The sequence below is a fragment of the Scyliorhinus canicula genome, chromosome 11 (assembly GCF_902713615.1).
Source record: "Scyliorhinus canicula chromosome 11, sScyCan1.1, whole genome shotgun sequence".
NCBI classification, from domain to species: domain Eukaryota; kingdom Metazoa; phylum Chordata; class Chondrichthyes; order Carcharhiniformes; family Scyliorhinidae; genus Scyliorhinus; species Scyliorhinus canicula.
This window is the reverse complement of record NC_052156.1, coordinates 85,608,293-85,627,915: the sequence shown is the minus strand read 5'-3', so window position 1 is coordinate 85,627,915 and position 19,623 is coordinate 85,608,293. Positions and strand designations below refer to the sequence as shown.

The following is a 19,623-nucleotide window of genomic DNA, read 5'->3' as shown; positions in this document are numbered from 1 at the left end:
TCTCGCCCTTAGTCTCCCGAATGGAGAACTCAGCCCTTAGTCTTAAAACCATGGTTTCATGAAATGCATTTGTTGCCCAATTTGTTCGGTTTCTTTGGATAAGAATTCACTTCTGAAGATCTGAATCCCTTCAGTGTGTCTGTATTGAATATTTTTCAAAAACATTTTATTTGTCTCCATTCTTGTATTTGTACAAATGTAATGTATTTTAAATAGCTGCCAATAAAATTTATTACAAAATCATTTTTTTTTAAATGCTTAACTCTTTCAATTTTTTTTTCTGTCACTTGAATTTAAATTAGCATGAGTATAGAATAATACTGGGTGGGTTGGATATTTCCATGATGTTCATTTTGGTACTGGGTTATGTTTTCACGCTCTGGTTCCATTAACCTCTACCTCTGCCTGAATATTATAATTGTTCGCGACTCTTGTGTGGATCACCAAGGTAGATTAAATAGCCTTAAGAAAAAGACTGTTCTGCATTAATAGTAAATATAAGTCCGAACTCACCCTTTGTTCCTGGGCTTTCTGAATTGTTGTGATCTGTTGTGCCACCACTGACAAAACTTCAATATCAATCCGATTAAACTCATCAAAGCAAGCCCAGGCTCCTGAACTGGAAAAGCATCACAAGAAGCTATTAGTTAGATGACACTAATTTATTTGGACTGTCATAAATTGGCAAACTAGAATGCAAAGAATAAAGAATGGTTGAGATGTAGGCAATACGGTGTGAGATTTTATAATTCAGACATATCCAAAGAGAAATATATACAGTGTGAGATATAGTTAGAAATAGAAATTTATGCATTGTAAATGCAAACAGGTAGATACAATTCTATAGATAATGAGTGGCTGAATTAGCGCTAAATGGGTAAGTATGTGGTTAAAACTGATTGAAACATCAATGATGTGTCTGATCTGGAGATGCCGGCGTTGGACGGGGGAGAGCACAGTAAGAAGTCCTACACACCAGGTTAAAGTCCAAAAGTTCTGTTGGACTTTAACCTGGTGTTGTAAGATTTCTTGATGTGTTGGATGGCATTGGTTGGCGTGATGCTTTGGAACTCAATGCTGCTGAAGGTGTTATTAGAACCAGGACTTCTGGTATTTCATCCATACAGAAACTCTGTCATAATTTCTGTATTGTAGGGTGGCAGATAGTGGAGCTCATGCGGTGTATCTCTACCCATTTGGAATGTCCATTTACCAGGATCAAAAATATGGAGCCAATAAAGTCTGTGTGCACTTCCACCCATGGCCTGCCAGGCGACTCCCATTCATGTAGGAAGACTCAGGGAGGGAGCCATTGATTCTCCGACATAGATCGTACCGTCTCACCAAGTCTAAGATGCCTGAGTTGAGGGTGGGCACCAGATGTAGCTCCTGGCAAACATTTCATTTTTGATACTCTAGGGTGGCCATTACGTCGTTCCATAAGAATTGGATGCCACCTTGGATGAGGGACAACTACCTGGGACCCCCAGAAAATGATACCATCCTCAACACTGAGTTTGTCTTCCTTAGTCAGATAGGGTTTCTTTTCTTCTGAGGTCTGTCTGCGGAATCCACCATTCAGGATCGTGTATTTTAGTTTAGACAGAGTTGGATCTTTTTGTGTCCAGGCTTTAGTTTGCCTTGTGGACACTGGCAAAATCTCTAAAAAATTTAAGGTCATCATGATCTCTTCCAATGCTGGTAAAGGAGCCGAGCTTGTGGGAGGCGACTCAACGCATCAGCATTAAATATCCCGGTTCCAGGGTGTGCACTGAAAGGTATTCATAAGCTTCAAGTTACAGGGGCCGGATACTGCTGATCCGCGCAGAGCCAATAGGTGGAATTACCTTATTCGCATTAAAGATTCCCAGCTTGTGGGATGCTAATATTACGAAATGCCTACCGCAGGCATATTGATGAAACTTTTTACACCAAGCCCTCTTTCTCAATTTGAAAAGGGTCCTAAATGCATATGCAATAGGCCTTCATATTCCGTCTTTCCAGCGAAAGTACCAGTGAAAGTACTACCCCAACCCCGTACGCAGAAGCATCTCATGTCAAAACAAGTTCCTTCTTCGGGTAAAAATGGGCTAATAAGTTGGATGACAGCAATTGTTTAACGTTATTGAAAGCCTAGCCTGTAATGCCTCCCAAGACCATCTATTGTACTTCTATAGTAAAGCATGCAAGGGGGTCTGTAAGAAGGCTAAATTCGGGATAAATTTCATGTAATAATTTACTAATCCCAGGAATGTTTTTAACCCCGTGGTGTTTCTTGGAGTTGGTGGTTCCTTGATGGCCTGCACCTTGTTCTCTACTGGATGTAAACCTTTTTTATGCACCCAATAGCCCAAGTAGACCACTTCATTTGCTTGAAAAACACATTTCTTACTATACAGCTGTATCTAGCTCTCGAGAACCTCTGCAAGATTTCTTCTAGGTTTCTCAGCTGCTCTTGTTCTGAAGTCTCAATGACCAGGAATTCATCCAAGTACACTACCACTTTGGGTAATCCTTGCAGTATGTTCTCCATGTTCTGTTAGAATATGATGCACACTGATGAGACCCTGAAGGACAAACGAGTGTACTCATATAGGCCATTGTGTGTGTTGATTGTAACATACTTCCAGGAGGCTCGTTTAATTCAAGTTGAAGATAGACGTGGCTTAAATCCAACTTCGTGAACATCTTGCTACCTGGTAACTTGGTGTCCGATTCAAGGCATGGGGTATCTATTTAGTTTGGAAGCCCAATTGACTGTTAACTTTTAATTAACTGAATCTCTGCAGTGCGAAGTAGGCTAAGGCGTGCCTGCACCGACAGTCTGAAAGAGCGCCCCACCTAGGCCCACTCCTTCACCTATACCGCCATCTAACTTGCACACCTTTGGAAGCTAAGGGGCTATTTTAGCATGGCCAATCCACCTGAACCACACATCTCTGGACTGTGGGAGGAAACTGGAGCATTCGGAGGAAACACATGCAGACAGTGGGAGAACATGCAAATTCCACACAGTCACCCAAGGCCGGAATTGAATCCAGATCCCCGATGCTGTGAGGTAGCAGTGCTAACCACTGTGCCACCTAATCTCCACAGAGGCAAGCCAATTTCTCTAGTTTAACGAGAAGGACGACAGGCTTGTCAGACTCTGAAAACTGTACCTATTATGCCTAGATTTTCCAAGGCGCCCAAGTTCAGTCTTCACCTTTTCCAATAGGGAGTATGGAAGCAGTCTCGCTCTAAAATATTTGGGTGTAGCATCGAGGTGAACATAAATCTTGGCTTTGGCTCCTCTTATTTTCCTAAGTCCTTCCTGGAAAACTTCAGGGTATTTGATGATGACTCCATACAGTCCTCCCACACCCAGCCTGAAGGTCTCCAACCAGTTCAGCCTAATTCGCTGGAGCCAATCTCTCCCCATTAGGTTTGGTTCTTGTCCCCGCACAACGATGAGTGGAAGTCAGGCTGATTGCTGCCTGTAAGTCACTGGGAGTCATTGTGGTGTCCTTTATTCGTAATTGTTCCCCCGTGTCAGTAGCTAGTCAGGCCTTCGTATCTTCTAAGCTCAAGTGCTGAATACCAGTTTGGAGGTGATCATATGTCTGCTCCCCGATAACGGAGACCGCAGCTCCCAAGTCCACCTTATTTTTAAATGGATGACCATTTACTAGCAGTTCCACCATTATCAGGGCGACTTTGGTCGTAATTATGTGATTTTTATCACGCTGAATGTCAGGAAGATCACTTTCTGTTTTTCATCTCCATTAATATTATTAGCCCGCAAAAAGTAAAGCATGCACTCTTATGTATTGGGCCCAGTCTTCTCCGCTTACATCATAGAATTAAAGTTTACCAAAGGGAGGCATTTTTTTTCTTACCGGAGAAGTTGTTCGTTCTCGACAATGAAGGTTGCTTAGAGAAAAAAATGTGTTTACTCCTCATCATCAAGTAGTAATCTCGCCCAGGTCATTCTTCTGACACTAGACTCTTTTATTTACATAATGGAAAAGGCTGCATAGCTTCAGAAATGTTCTCTACAGTCCCTTGAGTGAGGATAATATCCAAATGTGCCCCCCCCCCCCCCCCCCACCCCCACAGACACAAAAAGGTTGGACAAACATGACCTTGACAAAGCTTTTAGTCATTTGACCTAATATCTCCATATGTAGCTTGCTGTCATATTTTGATTTATACTGATCCTGTAAAGCACCTTGGGACATTTTATTATATCAAAGGTTCTATATAATTATAAGTCATGCTCTGCTAACTGGAAACTTTCAATGATACATTCCAAGGGGGTTAAGCAATACATTTATCTACATTAAAATCAATCTAGCTTCCATGGCCGAGAGCATGGGAACACCAGTATCCTGCACCATCTCATACCTGGCCAAACCTTTAAGAAATTTTCCCATTGCTAAGAAATCCAGCTGGTCAGAGCAGTTGAAAACGACAGTCTGTATTGCAAGGGCTTTCCCCAAGTCTTTGGTAGTTTCAGTTTTTCCTGTGCCAGCAGGTCCAGCAGGTGCACCACCAAATTTAAGATGCAAAGCACCAGTTAATGTGAGGTAGCACCTAGAAACAGAAAGAGGTGTTTCAAAATCCATTTCAATAACACTAAACAAAAAGAAGCTCGAAACTTTGATTTTGTGAAGTTAAAAGATGACAAGTGAATTAAAAGTATATTCCATTTATAAGTCTTATATGGGATGAGTTATTTGCAATATTGAGCTTTATTGAAATTGTATTTTAAGACAATTCGCATGATACCTTTTACTGTAATGAAGTGATATTTTCATTCACTACACTTTAAATCCTTTTTCAGGTTGAAGAGATGAAGTGGAGGAAATGCAACTCATGGCCAGGGAAAAACTGGGGTTAGATTTGATTAATTTTCTGGTGCACTCAAATTCAAAGGCAACATTTAGCCTTCCAGGGTGCCACCCGAAATAGGTTTTAAATTTCTGAAATATTCAAATTGAGTTTCTACACTAGCTGTAGAACCTGGATTATGAAATTTATGTGCCATCGGACGGAGCAAATGTCATACACACACTACCTAGTCATAATAGGGAGACAGTAGCCTAAATAGTGATCCTCAAATGCCAATGACCTCTTGCTGTATGTTTCAGATCCGTTGGAGCGTATGGGAAGGATTATGGGCCTGTTGGGGAGGTTTGGAGGGTTCTCGGGGTACAAACTGAATGTAGGGAAAAGCGAGGTATTCCCGGTGAATGAGGTGGGACAGCGGGCTACTTTAGGGGGGATGCCATTTACGGTAGCGAAGGATAGGTTTAGGTATTTGGGGATTCAGGTAGCAAGGGAATGGATGGGGCTCCATCAGTGGAACTTAACAAAGCTGGTGGAGGAGGCCAGGGAGGATCTTAAGAGGTAAGATACTTAATGTTGGCGGGGAGGGCCCAAGTGGTGAAAATGAATGTTCTGGCTGGTCAAGGTGAGGTATTTGTATTTGGGGGAAGGATTCACCAGTCTGGAGGAGCTAAGGGAGAGGGTAGAGCTGCCAAGGGGGAGTGAGCACAGTAAGAAGTCTTACAACACCAGGTTAAAGTCCAACAGGTTTGATTCAAACACGAGCTTTCGGAGCGCAGCTCCTTCCTCAGGTGATTCTGTCTGCTTTTTTGCATCTTTGTAGAAACTTAATGTCAGTGTATATATGCGCAATCTTCCTGGAGATCCTCTCCACTTTGAGCCGGCAGTTTGCGGTGTCGATGGTAGCCATGATATGGAGATGCCGGCGTTGGACTGGGGTGAGCACAGTAAGAAGTCTTACAACACCAGGTTAAAGTCCAACAGGTTTGATTCAAACACGAGCTTTCGGAGCGCAGCTCCTTCCTCAGGTGAAGGAAGGAGCTGCGCTCCGAAAGCTTGTGTTTGAATCAAACCTGTTGGACTTTAACCTGGTGTTGTAAGACTTCTTACTGTGTTACCCCAGTCCAACGCCGGCATCTCCACATCAAGGGGGAGTGAGTTCAGGTATCTGCAGGTTAAGGACTTTGCGCAAAAGGTCTGGAGGGGGTTCCCTAGGTTACCGGGTTACACCCTGCTGGAGCGACTGCTGCTTCCGGATGTGGGAGGGGAGGGAAGAATTGGGGATATATATAAGTGGCTGGGGGAGCAATGAGGTGAGCAGTATGTAAAGATCAAGGAGAAATGGGAAGCGGAGGTGGGAGGGGAGATCAATTGGGAAGTATGGAGTGAGGCACTGCGAAGTGTAAATGGGACCTCCTTGTGTGCAAGGATGAGCCTGATACAATTTAAGGTTTGGGTGCATATGGCTCTGCCGAGAATGAGTCGGTTCTTTCAGGGGCGTAGCAGATGGGTGTGAGAGGTCTGGTCGGGGGCCAGCGGATCATGCGCACATGTTTTAGGATTGCGAAAAATTGAGAAGATTCTGGGCGGAGTGTTCGCGGTCTTAGTCAGGATAGTGGAGGAGGGAGTGGACCCGGACCCTTTGGTGGCGATATTTGGGGTTTCAGAGAAGCCAGAGCTCATGGAGAGGAGGAAGGCTGATGTTGTGGCCTTCGCCTCTCTGATTGCACGGTGGTGAATTTTGCCGGAGTGGTGGTCGGCATCACCGCTGGGGGTAGTGACTTGGTTGAGTGACCTTTAGGACTTCCTGTGGTTTGAGAAGATAAAGTATGAGTTAAGGAGCTCAGCAGGGGGGTTTGAGGAAAGGTGGGGGATATTTGTGACCATGTTTAAGGAGCAGTTTGTCACGGGGTGTGGGGGGAGGGTGAAAAAGGGGAAAAATCTGTACAGACTGTGTAGTTGATTGTTGGGAAGTATGTTTCCCGGGGTGTTTATTTGCTATAACCTGTTTTGATACATGTTTGTCAAAAAATACATTTTAAAAAAACAGTGATCCTCAAAAGGGATCAATGAAAGCTTTCTCAAAGCAGAGATACTCATACACACGAAAATTCAAGAATACTGTTAGCCAGTTCAAGGTCCTTTTTGGGATTATCACCTTCCCCAGAGCCGATCCGCTTCCTGCTCAACATGGAACCGGCTAATTTTCCACCCTCCTCAACAGGGGAGTTGTAGAGGGGCATTGGTTAGTCACTTTTAAGTACATGTTTATATTGTACAAAAAGATTTTAAGTCAATTTTTCTACAATTGGTCATTACAGTATTTTGAATCAAGCAGTATTCTGGAGGTAAAACACATTTGTCAATCTTAAAAATCTTAAGTAAATGTTATGATTTTTCTCAATAATAAAAATTTGTATTATCCAAAGTTGACATTTAAAGAAAATTCAAAAATAAAAAATATATTTAACAAAAATGTGATTAAAAATTGCCAATTAAGTTGAATTCTGTCCCTTCATTAACGTTTTGAATTGAAGGTTTCTGTTGTTGCAAACAAGCCTGGGGTTGGACTTGATATTTTTGTTCATCATTGGGGAGTTTTCTAGCTAAATGTGGATTGTGCCATTTAAACAGGCATATTGTACCTAGGGCGCGATTCTCCCAAAACGGGAGAAATCGTAAGGCTGGCGTCAAACCCGGGCGGGTTTGACGCCAGCGCGCCCCTTCCCGACCGGGAACCGATTCTGGTCCCCGGTCGGGGCTAGCAGCCCGACGCCGCAAGCTCCGGCATCACGGGCTTAACGAATTTCGTTAAGCCCGCTTGCCGGAGTTAGCGCCGGCTGACGCGTCATATGATGTCAGCCGCGCATGCGCGGATTGGAAGACTCCAACCCGCGCATGCGCGGATGACGTCATCGTGTATTTGCGCGAAACCCGCGCATGCGCGGGCCGGGATGCCCCTCAGCCGCCCCGCGAATGGATACTGCGGGGCGGCGGAAGGAAAAATAGTGCGCGGGCATCGGGCCCGCTGCCCGCGATCGGTGCCCACCGATCGTGGGCCCATGGCACCCTTGGCACGGCCGTGGTACTGCCGTGCCAATCGGTGCCATGGTTATAAAAAGCGAGTTGTTCCCGCCGTTTTTACGAACGGCCAGACCAGGTCTGTTTGCCGTTCGTAAAAACAGCGTAAAGGGCTGGGACTTCGGCCCATCGAACAGCTGTGAATCGCTGCTGGCCGTAAAAAAACGGCGGCAGCGATTCGTGTCGGGAGTTGGGCGGGGGGGGGGGGGGGAGAATAGCGGGAGGGCGGGAAAAATGTCGGGAAGGCCCTCCCGCTATTCTCCGACCCGTCGTTGGGGTCGGAGAATTTCGTCCCTAATTTCTCAGCATGCATGTGTTGAAATGATTAACTGTTTTTCTTTAACTTTTGACAGTTAAGGAATTTTTCAGAAGTTAAAGGAAAACTTTACTCAGGTGGTTTCCACCTGACAAGGTTAAAATCATTCCCAAACAGAAAGGCAAAGAGAGGGAGAGAGAGAGAGAGTCAGTCTTCCTCATTCTAATTTGATTTTTTAACTTGAATTTTGAGGCACAGCAAAATAGAGGGAAATTGAATTTGAGAACAGATCAGAAAGGGTGAATAATTTGAAGTAGGTTACTGAGTTGTGAATGAGGCAGGGAGGTTGGTAGAGAGTTAAGATGAGGTAATTGGCAGCTGAGCAACAAACAGCGGGTAGTTCAAAAAGGAAGAGGAAGGGGTAGCATTGGGATTGAATAACAGATGTGTTGGGAGTGAAATGCTGGTACAGTCTGGGATGTGGGAAGGACAAAAGTGAAAGGATGGGATAGGTATAGATGATAGGTATATGTGCACGGCGGCACAGTGGTTAGCACTGCTGCCTCACAGCGCCAGGGACCCGGGTTCAATTCTGACCTTGAGTGACTGTGTGGAGGTTCCAAGTTCTTCCCATATCTGCATGGTTTTCCTCCAGGTTTCCTCCCACATTCCAAAGATGTGCAGGTTAGGTGGATTGGTCATGACAAATTCCCCCTTAGTTTCCAAAGACGTCCAAGTTAGGTGGAGTTACAGGGATAGGGCAGGGGAGTGGGCCGAGGGAGAGTGCTCTTTCAGAGGGTCGGTGCAGACTCAATGGGCCGAATGGCCTCCTTCTGTACTGTAGGGATTCTATACATATAAATTTAATATAAATGCTATGGATAGGGAAAGGGATGGGAAAGGAACTACTCGGGTCACATTTTCCCTTCAACTTCCACCGAAAGTGCTGCTGACAGTCAATCTTTCACTGTCCTATTCCGCACATTACCCATCATTACTCATCTGAAAGAATATGCAGGGAAGCAGAATAAGATAGAGAGGAAGGCAAAAGATATCAGAGATGGAGAAAAAGAAAGTAAGAGAAGAGGACAAAGGAGGAAAGGAAGAAGTGAGAGAAAAGGCTGTGTAAAAAAATCAAAGACAAATAAATGGAAGAGCTGGAAAATACAATACTCCTCCACCAATACAACTGACACAAGTTCTTGCATCATGGGCAGGATTCTCCGAAACCGGCGCGATGGCTGGGAACCGGCGCGGATCACTCTGGCGTCGGGCCCCCCCAAACGGCGCGAAGTCTCCGGGCCCGAATGGGCTAGCAGCGGGGTGACGCCATTTGCGATGGCGCCACCGCCGTGGATGCGCCACGTCACAGACGCCGCGCGGCGTCAAAGCACAAAAGACGCTCCCCACACCGCCCCCCCGGAAGACCTGCTAAGATGGCCGCCCGCTGCACAGCCCTGAAGTTCCAGGAACGCAACATCGAGACGCTCCTGGACGCAGTACAGGAGAGGATTGAAGCCCTGTACCCCGGACATGGCCGCAGGGTCGCCGCACACCTCAGCCGGCGCCTGTAGAGGGGGGTGGCAGAGGCCATCAGTGCCACAAGAAGGTGAACGTCCTTGTCAGGGCAGCCAGGGTGAGTACCCCCCCCCCCCCGCTGATGTGCGGCACGCCCCCAGGTGCAGCCAACCCCAACGCTAACCCAACCCTAACCCTAATGTCCTGCGTACCTCTGCCAATTAACACGCAGCCGCTGGTGTGCATTCATATACCTGTCTAACACTGTTGCCCTTTACCTCTGCCACCCACAGGAGAAGCGCGCACACAACAACAGGGAGCGTGAGAGGACTGGAGGGGTCCCAGTTTATGAAAGACCACTCACCGTTCATGAGGAAAGGGCCCTGGAACTGACAGGCGGACCTGAAGACCGGGAGGTTGCCGATGCAGAGGTCGGGGGCCCACCACCAAGTGAGCCACCCACGGCCCGTCCCCATTCCCACATATCCCCCTCCCCATATCCCCCCTCCCCTGTATCCCCCTCCCCCATATTCCCCCTCCCCCATATCCCCCCTCCCCCATATCCCCCATATCCCCCCTCCCCCAAATCCCCCTCCCCATATCCCACTTATCCCCCCTCCCCATATCCGCCCTCCCCATATCCCCACTTCCCCATATCCCCCCACCCCATATCCCCCTCCCCATATCTCCCTCCCCCATATCCCCATATCCCCCTCCCCATATCCCTCCCCCATATCCCCCCTCCCCATATCCCCCTCCCCATATCCCCCCTCCCCCATATCTCCCCTCCTCCATATCCCCATATCTCCCCTCCCCCATATCCCCATATCCCCCTCCCCATATCCCCCCTCCCCATATCCCCCTCCCCCATATCCCCCACCCCCATATCCCCCCTCCCCCATATCTCCCATATCCCCCTTCCCCATATCCATCGATCACCGCCCGTGTGTCTAACCATGCAGCTGTATTGTGTATTGCAGGACCAAATGTCGAGGCACCCGTCCCCGCGGATGCGGACCGCCCGCAGAACACCCAGGGCGGCCACGAGAGAGGGAGAGACCCGGAGCAACAGGGAGACGACGCCCCCGTCTCATGCGGGTGCGGTGACGCAGGCGTGTGACACCCAGTGATGAGGGGAGCAGCCACAGGCCCCCGTCACAGCTGAGCCAGGGTACCACTTCCCAGGACAGCCCTACCCAGGACAGCCTTACCCAGGATACCACTACCCAGGACACCACTACCCAGGACACCACTACCCAGGACACCCCTACCCAGGACAGCCCTACACAGGACAGCCCTACCCAGGACAGCCCTACCCAGGATACCACTACCCAGGACACCCCTACCCAGGACAGCCCTACACAGGACAGCCCTACCCAGGACAGCCCTACCCAGGACAGCCCTACCCAGGATACCACTACCCAGGACACCACTACCCAGGACACCACTACCCAGGACACCACTACCCAGGACACCACTACCCAGGATACCCCTACCCAGGACAGCCCTACCCAGGACACTGACACACATGACACCGAAATACAGGACACTGATACACAGTGGAGACGAGGCGCCACCCGAGTACCATGGACTCTGAGTCGGATGATGCTCACGACACAACGCCACTGCTGTCTCCAACACCCTCCATCATCGCAAAGACCCACCTCGTTTGGGCACTTTAGTGATGAGGCGTCACTGGTGCGCACAACACAGCCGTATAGGTACAGCAGGTGGAGGTAGGAGCAGCAGAGGGGCCGGGAGGTCGGAAGGCATCCTGGCGCAAGCGAACATCTGCCGCCCAGACGGGTCCGGGGTTCCTGGAGTTACCACACCCACCCATAGACCCGATGCAGCCACCAAACCTGGGACGAAGGAAGAGGATGTTGGCTAGCTTGCAGCAGCTGCAGACGCAGGTGGAGGAGTGTGCCCGAGCTGGGAGTGGTGCTGGTCATGTGTGCCACCCAGGCCGAAACCGCACGGGTGACACCCGTGTTGGAGGCAATGGGTGCGACGGTGTCAGACATGGGGAGCAGGATGCGAGGCCGGGGGCATTCCGTGAAGGCGGCGTGTGTGGCCCATGACTTGGCTTCCCTCTCACAGGAAGCCATGAGCCAGAGCCAGCGGCAGATGGCAGAGGCGCTCAACGCTGTGGCTCAGTCTCAGCAGGCCATGGCGCAGTTCCAGCAGGCAATGGCCCAGTCTCTGCAGGCCATGACCCAGTCTCAGCAGGCCATGGTCCAGTCTCTGCAGGCCATGGCCCAGTCTCAGCAGGCCATGGTCCAGTCTCAGCAGTCCATCGCTGAGGGCATCGGCGCCATTGCCCATGTGATAGCCGGCGTTGCACGGTCGCAGACAGGGATAGGCAACTCCCTGAGCTCCATGGCTGTAAACCCGCAGACCATTGTCGATACCAGCACGGGCCTCCAGGACTGGCAGCGCCAGGTGTCGGGGGGACGTTGGATGGCCGGTCCGTTCACACCCCGACCCATGTAGAGGCCCGGGGGCCATCGGGCACCCCGAGGGAGGGGGAGATGCTGGTGCCCGTCCCGGGTCCCCCTGTAGGGAAGGTCCCGGAACACTTCAGCACCTTGGACTCCTGCCCCCTTCTGTCCCAGGTGCATCTGGTGGGCAACGGGCAGGACAGGCTGGCAGCTCGCCATCCCAGTCGCCAGAGCCTCAGCCTGGTCCATCTAGGCCGGGCCGCCCCAGGAAACGGCCGCCAAAGGGATCCCGAGTCAGAGGGCAGGAAACGCAGGAGTCCACCTCCAGTTCTGCTGTACCGTCTGGGGAACCACCTACGCGTTGCCAAAGGGCCCGTAAGGCCAAACAATTAGACACTGAGTAAGTTGGCATGGGTGCAAGGCACAGATGAGTTTTAGGGGCTAGGGCACGTGTATGGACTGTTTGTTATTAAAATCACTTTCAGTGGGAGGGGGAACTGGGGGAACAGATCGAAGACGGGACATGGGCTGATGCCCTGGAGAGGGTAAATTCTTCCTCCTCGTGTGCGCGGCTTAGCCTCATCCAATTCAAGGTGCTGCATAGGGCCCACATGACTGGGACGAGGATGAGTAGGTTCTTTGGGGGTGAAGATAGGTGTGCCAGGTGCTCGGGGAGTCCAGCGAACCATGCCCATATGTTCTGGGCATGCCCGGCATTGGAGGAGTTCTGGAAGGGGGTGGCGAGGACGGTGTCAAGGGTGGTGGGATCCAGGGTCAAGCCAGGATGGGGACTCGCGATCTTTGGGGTTGGGGTAGAGCCGGGAGTGCAGGAGGCGAAAGAGGCCGGTGTGCTGGCCTTTGCGTCCCTAGTAGCCCGGCGAAGGATTTTGCTACAGTGGAAGGACGCGAGGCCCCCAAGCATGGAGACCTGGATCAATGACATGGCGGGCTTTATTAAGCTTGAGAAGGTTAAATTCGCCCTGAGAGGATCGGTGCAAGGGTTCTTTAAACGGTGGCAACCTTTCCTCGACTTTCTGGCTCAACGATAGGGTACTGGGACAGTAGCAGCAGCAACCCGGGGGTGGGGGGGGGGACGGGACGTTGATTATGTTAGCTTATTTTATTTAAATTTGATTTATCTAATTTTAATTTAGGGTTAAGTTCTCTTGTTTGGGGGGGGGGGTGGGGGAATGTGATACATGTGATGTTACGGTATGGGGGGAATTGTGGGTGTTATGGGGCTGTTAGTTGCATATTACTGCTTTTTGCTATACTTTTTGTTATATTTTCTGCAAAAAATTCCAATAAAAAAAATTAAAAAAAAAAAAAAAAAATCACTTTCACACCTACAGAAGCTGCCTTTGTGCTCTGTCCAAAGTGTGCGGGGGTGTCATGTACGTTGAGCGCCAGTGTGTGTGTGTGAGGGGTGGTCTTACGTTGGCCCCAGGTGAGTGTGCCCCCCCCTCCCCCTGGGCTGCCTTCTCCATCCCCCTGGGCAGAGGACGGGACCGTGCGCTGCAGTGTCACGGCAGCATGCAGGGATGGTCCGGGTGGATGGTGGTACTGTGGCCATGGGTCAGACATTGTCCAACGATGTGGAGCCAGGGGCTCATCGCAGAGCGGGTCGTCATCATCCTCCATGGCCTGCAATAGACACGCTTCCACCGGCGACCGTGTGAGCCCGGCCCGTCGTGCCGCAGGTGGATCTGCAATGGAGGGATGGTGTGCATGCGGGTGGGGTGGGTGTGGTTGGTGGTGGGTGGGTGAGGGGAGGTGAGAGTGTTGGTGCTGGGTGGGTGAGGGGGGGTGAGGGCGGTCGGATGTTGCCATGGTGTGCGGTATGTGGCCATACTCGCCGATTCCCACGCCCCCTAGTCAGTGAACCGGGCGGCTATCAGCCTGTCCTGTGCCCGCTGGCCCAGGCGGTAACGGTGGGCAGCCACCTGCCCATGTCCTGCCCATCTGCCCTGACCATTGCCCCCATCCCCCTCATCTGCGGAGGACAGCGCCTCTTCCTGCTGCTCCTCCACCCCCCCTCCTCTGCCTGCGGCACAGCGCCCCTCTGCTGGGCTATGTTGTGCAGGACACAGCACACCGCAATGATGTGGCCGACCATATCTTGCGGGTACTGGAGGGCCCCCCAGAGAGGTCCAGTCATATGAAACACATTTTGAGCACGCCAAAGCACCTCTCTATCACACCCCTTGTCGCTGCATGGGCATCATTGTAGCTGTTCTCCGCGTCACTCTGTGGCCTCCGTATAGGCGTCACCAGCCACGACCGCAACGGGTAACCCCTGTCGCCCAGCAAACAGCCCCTCAGCCGGGGGTGGTGTCCCTCGAACATGCCGGGGATGTAAGACCGCGACAAAACGTACGAGTCGTGAACACTTCCCGGGTACCGGCCGCAGACGTGCAGGATAATCATGCGGTGATTGCAGACCACCTGGATGTTCATGGAATAGGTCCCCTTCCTATTGGTGAACACGGCCCTGTTATCTGCAGGTGGTCGCATGGCGATGTGCATCCCATCGATCGCCCCCTGGACCACGGGAAAACAGGCCACGGCAGAGTAGCCCACAGCCCGGGCATCCTGGCTCACCTGGTCCACAGGGAACCGGATGTAGCGGTCCGCAATGGCATAAAAGGCGTCTGTCACTGGCCGGATGCACCGGTGCACCGATGTCTGCGAGATGCCGGACAGGTCCCCACTCGCCGCCTGGAATGACCCCGTGGCATAAAGTTCAGGGCCACCGTAACCTTGACGGACATGGGGAGAGGGTGTCCTCCCCCAGTGCCATGCGGTGCCAGGTGTGCCAGCAGGTGGCAGATGTGTGCCACGGTTTCCCGGCTCACCCGGAGTCTCCTCCTGCATTCCCGGTCCGTGAGGTCCTGGTACGACAAACGGGGCCGGTATACATGGGGCCTCCTCCGGCGTATCCGTCGCCATGGCGCCACAATGTCCTCCTCCCTCTCCTCATGCTCCTCCTCCTCTTCGTGCTCCCCCTGCTCCTCCTCCTCCTCGTCCTGTCGGGCGGGTGGCCCCCCAGCTTGGGCGGTTGCCGCCTGCCCCTCTGTGGCATGCTTCTCTGCTGCAGCCTGCGCCGACTCTCTGGCACGCTCCTCCTCCTCCTCCAGGGCAACATGTAGGATAGCGGCTGCCGCCACGGCGGCCAACATCGCTGGCTGATCAGAAAACATGACGGACTGCGGGGGGGGGGGGGGGGGGGGGGGGGAGACGACGACAACATGCCATCATTGCCCGTACCCCCCACTCCCCCCCCCCTCCCCCGCGCAGCCAGGTGCCATGGGCTGCATGGGCGCGACTGTTGGAGGATGGCACCTGGCCAGGCGGACGATTTCCCTTGCCCCCGCCCCCCTCCCCGGCACTCACCCCCCTCCCCGGCACTCGCTCTCTCCCCCCTCCCCGGCACTTGCTCTCACCCCCCCTCCCCGGCACTCGCTGTAGCCACCTGGGTGGCCACTGCCCAACACAAAATGGAAGATTACGAAGAGTGCAGGGAAAATGGATATGTTGCAAAAGCAAGCAGCTTGCAAAGCGCTTGTGTATTCTGACTGCTGCAGAAACCAGACAGCACTGTGAAAGAAAACAAGTTAGCATACTAATGAGGCGATACCCAGTGATTCCCAGGTACAATGGAAACAAGTTAACTCAAATCGCTACATTGAATAGAAGGCCAGACTTCTCGGCGCCAAGAGAAGTCCAAAACAATAAGCCCCAAGAACCACCCAGTGATCGAGGGACTGCCCCGTTATTGGGGAAATTCAAATCAATCGATTGGGAAGAGACCCAATCGATTGCGAGTGTATAGAGGGTCCGCACAGGTGGACGCGAGACCCTGGGAGAGGTATAAGACAGAGACCCGAACCCCAGCTCTCTCTCTCTGCCGGCCCTCCCAACAAGAACACCTTTGTAGCAGCTCTCGAACTTGACCACGGAGAGGAGAGGCCTGGCCAGCAGCCGCCATCAAGTAAGTGTCACACAACGCAGGCTACGAGAGTAGACACTCCTGACCCCTTTAGTCCACACCGACTGGAAGCCTGTGGATCCAGGACAAAGCTAGAGGCCGTTGTTCCTTGATCCTGCAGTTCCCTTATCCAGATAAGTATTGGCCTGTTAGTGGTAGGATTAGCCTAGTCTTGTAGTTTTATATGAATAATTAGTAGATAACTGTATTATAATAAACGTGTCTTGTTTGAACGTACTAACTGGTGTATGGAGTTATTGGTCTGAACTTGAACTTGAAACTTGTGGCGGTATCTTAACAATACCTGGCGACTCTAGAGCTAAGGAACGAAACAGAGCCAAATTGAGTGTAAAGCACACTCACCCAGAACGAGCAACATCGCTCTCTCCCGCCCTCCCCGGCACTCGCTTTCATCCCCCCTCCCCGGCACTGTCCCCCCCCTCCCCAGCACTCACGAGGGAAGGGTTGTAGATGTCATATACATGGACTTCAGTAAAGCATTTGATAAAGTTTCCCATGGCAGGTTGATGGAAAAAGTGAAGTCGTATGGGGTTCAGTGTGTACTAGCTAGATGGATAAAGAACTGGCTAGGCAACAGGAGACAGAGAGTAGTGGTGGAAGGGAGTGTCTCAAAATGGAGAAAGGTGACTAGTGGTGTTCCACAGGGATCCGTGCTCGGACCACTGTTGTTTGTGATATACATAAATGATCTGGACGAAGGTATAAGTGGTCTGATGAGCAAGTTTGCAGATGATACTAAGATTGGTGGAGTTGCTGTAGTCTGGCTGTAGTCCATGACCATCCTGTGCTTCTCCCCGGTCTTAACCACTACCAACTGGGCTCTCAAAGGGCTGTTGCTGGCCTCGATGATACCCTCCCGAAGCAGCCGCTGGACTTTGGACCTGATGACGGCCTTGTCCTGGGTGCTGTACCATATGCTCCTGGTGGCGACGGGCTTGCAGTCTGCGGTCAGATTGGCAAAGAGTGAGGGGAGGTAGGGGTCCGCCGAATTTGAGGGTGAGGCTCTGGAGATTGCACTGGAAATCCAGGCCTAGTAAGAGTGACGCGCAGAGGTTGGGGAGAATGTACAGACGGAAACGGTCGAATTCCACGCCCTGTACAGTAAGTTTAACCAGGCAGAAACCCCGGATCGGGACAGAGTGGGACCCGGAGGCGAGAGAGATCTGCCGGTTGGCGGGATGGACCGCAAGGGAATAGCGCCTTACCGTGTCCGGGTGGACGAAGCTCTCGGTGCTCCCGGAGTCGATGAGGCAGGAGGTCACGTGGCCGTTGACCAGCACCGATGTGGAAGAGGGTGCCAGGTTGCGAGGACGCGACTGATCAAGCGTAATGGAGGCGAGTAGCGGGCGATCAGCGGTTGAGTCAGATGAGTCCGACGAGGAGCGGTAGCGACCCGTGTCCTGTGGCCCCGTCCCGGGGGGAGGACAAAATGGCGGCGTCTGGAGTACCTGTGGATAAAATGGCGGCGCCCATGGAGCGCACATGGCGGTAGTGGATGAAGATGGCGGCGCCCATGGAGTGCACGTGACGGGGCCGGCGAAAGATGGCGGCACCCACTGATCGCACGTGGGGTCAGGGGAAGCGGACGGCGGGGCCCATTGAGCGAGCGGCTGAGGCGGGGGGACCGGGGGCGCATTAGCGGCAACCGTCCGGGACTGACACACCGCTGCAAAGTAGCCTTTCTTGCCACATGCTTTGCAGGTCACGGTGCGGGCCGGGCAGCGCTGGCGGGGGTGCTTCTGCTGACCACAGATGTAACAGTGGGGACCCCCAGGGAACGTGATGCGGCGAGCAGCGCAGGCGTAGTGTTGGGGGGGCCATTTGCAGGGTCCACGAGGGGTAGGACGGGTGGGCCTGGGGGCCGTTTGCGGGGTCCACGAGGGGTAGGACGGGTGGACCGAGTGGCTAGCGGAGTAAGATCGCGCACTACGGGAGGCGGCCGTCATGGAAAGCGCCAGAGCCTTTGCAGCCACGAGGTCGGGGGCGGCCCCTTCCAGCAGTCGTTGCCGGATGGGGTCCGATGCAATGCCTGTAATAAAAGCATCGCACATGAGTAAGTCAGAGTGTTCCGTGGCTGTGAGGGCCCGGCAGTCGCAGTCTCGTACCAGAGGTATAAGGGCCCTCCAGAAGTCCTCAATCGACTCACCCGGCTGCTGGACACGAGTAGAGAGTTGATGCCTCGCAAACAGGGTGTTCGCCGACTGTGCATAGTTCTCCTTGAGCAGTTCCATAGCTGTGGTGTAGTCAGCCCCATCTCGAATTAGCGGAAAGACACTGGAGCTAAGTCTGGAGTACAGGAGTTGCTTTTTCTGAGCCTCCGTCGGGGGAGGGTCCGCTGAAGAGATGTAGGCCTCGAAGACTGGCAGCCAGTGAACGAAGTCTTTTCTGGCGTGAGGCGACTGCGGATCCAGTTGCAGACGGTCAGGCTTGATTCTGATGTCCATGGTGAACGGAAAATCACACAGCAATAAATTGTGGCGCTAACAATTATACTCAAAGACGAGAGACAAGTACAATAGAGGCTTTATTGCTGTGCGATGCTATTCCTCCATTTGCAACTGTAGACTAGGTTCTGAGTGACTCACACGCATATTTATACACAAGCTCCCTGTGGGCGGAGCTAGTCGGCAGGGGCTTACCGGAGGAACCTGTATTACAGGTACAGGCATACATCCCCCTACTGCAAGTACACATCACTACAGTGGTTATATCACCACATTCCTATTTGGAACAAAGTCACTTTATGAGTTCAATCACATGACATACTGATGATGTCATTGGCAGTATGGACGGGCTAACAGTCAGTCAACACTAGTAGCATGTGTGACAATATCTTCCCAGCAAAGCTCTTGTTTATTTTGTACCTATATGGTTTGCAAGCTTCTCTTTCAAAATACCAGAAAGAAAACTGGGGACGTGGTGGTTGGAACTCACACTGCAAAGACCCGAAAGAGAACTGCAGAAATGCAGTGAAATAAGAAAAATTGTTGTTCTACGCTGCTGACATCCGTAAAGGTTTAAGAAGATAAAGCATCAAGCTTTGGAATTCATACACTGAAAGATTCTAGTACTTTGAGAGACATAGTAGTTCTTTTTTAAAAAAAAATTAAAATCTTTCCAATGAAGGGGCAAATTAGCATGGCCAATCCACGTAGCTGGCACATCTTTGGGTTGTGTGGGTGAGACCCACACAGACACAGAGAGAATGTGCAAACTCCACACGGACAGCGACCTGGGGCCGGGATCGAACCCGGGTCCTTGGCACCGTGAGGCAGCAGTGGTAACCACTGCACCACCATTCTGCTAAGACATAGTAGTCTTGATTTTCCAGAGCACAATGGAAGGGAAAATTTTCAACCTCTTAGTGCAACGAGAAAAAACAGGTTTGAAAACCTATCTTGAGATTATGGAGATGTTGCAGGGCCATCTCACCTTTGGCCATTGCCAAGAGGTTCAGGTTCCATAAACACAAACAACAAAATGGTGAA

At 51.6% G+C, this 19,623-nt stretch overlaps 1 protein-coding gene across 1 annotated transcript in view; it reads right to left on the bottom strand.

The window, feature by feature from the left end:
* The window catches only part of dnah1 (dynein, axonemal, heavy chain 1), a 995,196-nt gene that overhangs the window by 564,173 nt on the left and 411,400 nt on the right, over positions 1-19,623 (bottom strand). Inside the window, 2 exon segments of the mRNA XM_038812191.1 lie at positions 514-619; positions 4,387-4,575. Coding sequence (XP_038668119.1) covers positions 514-619; positions 4,387-4,575 — 295 coding nt within the window.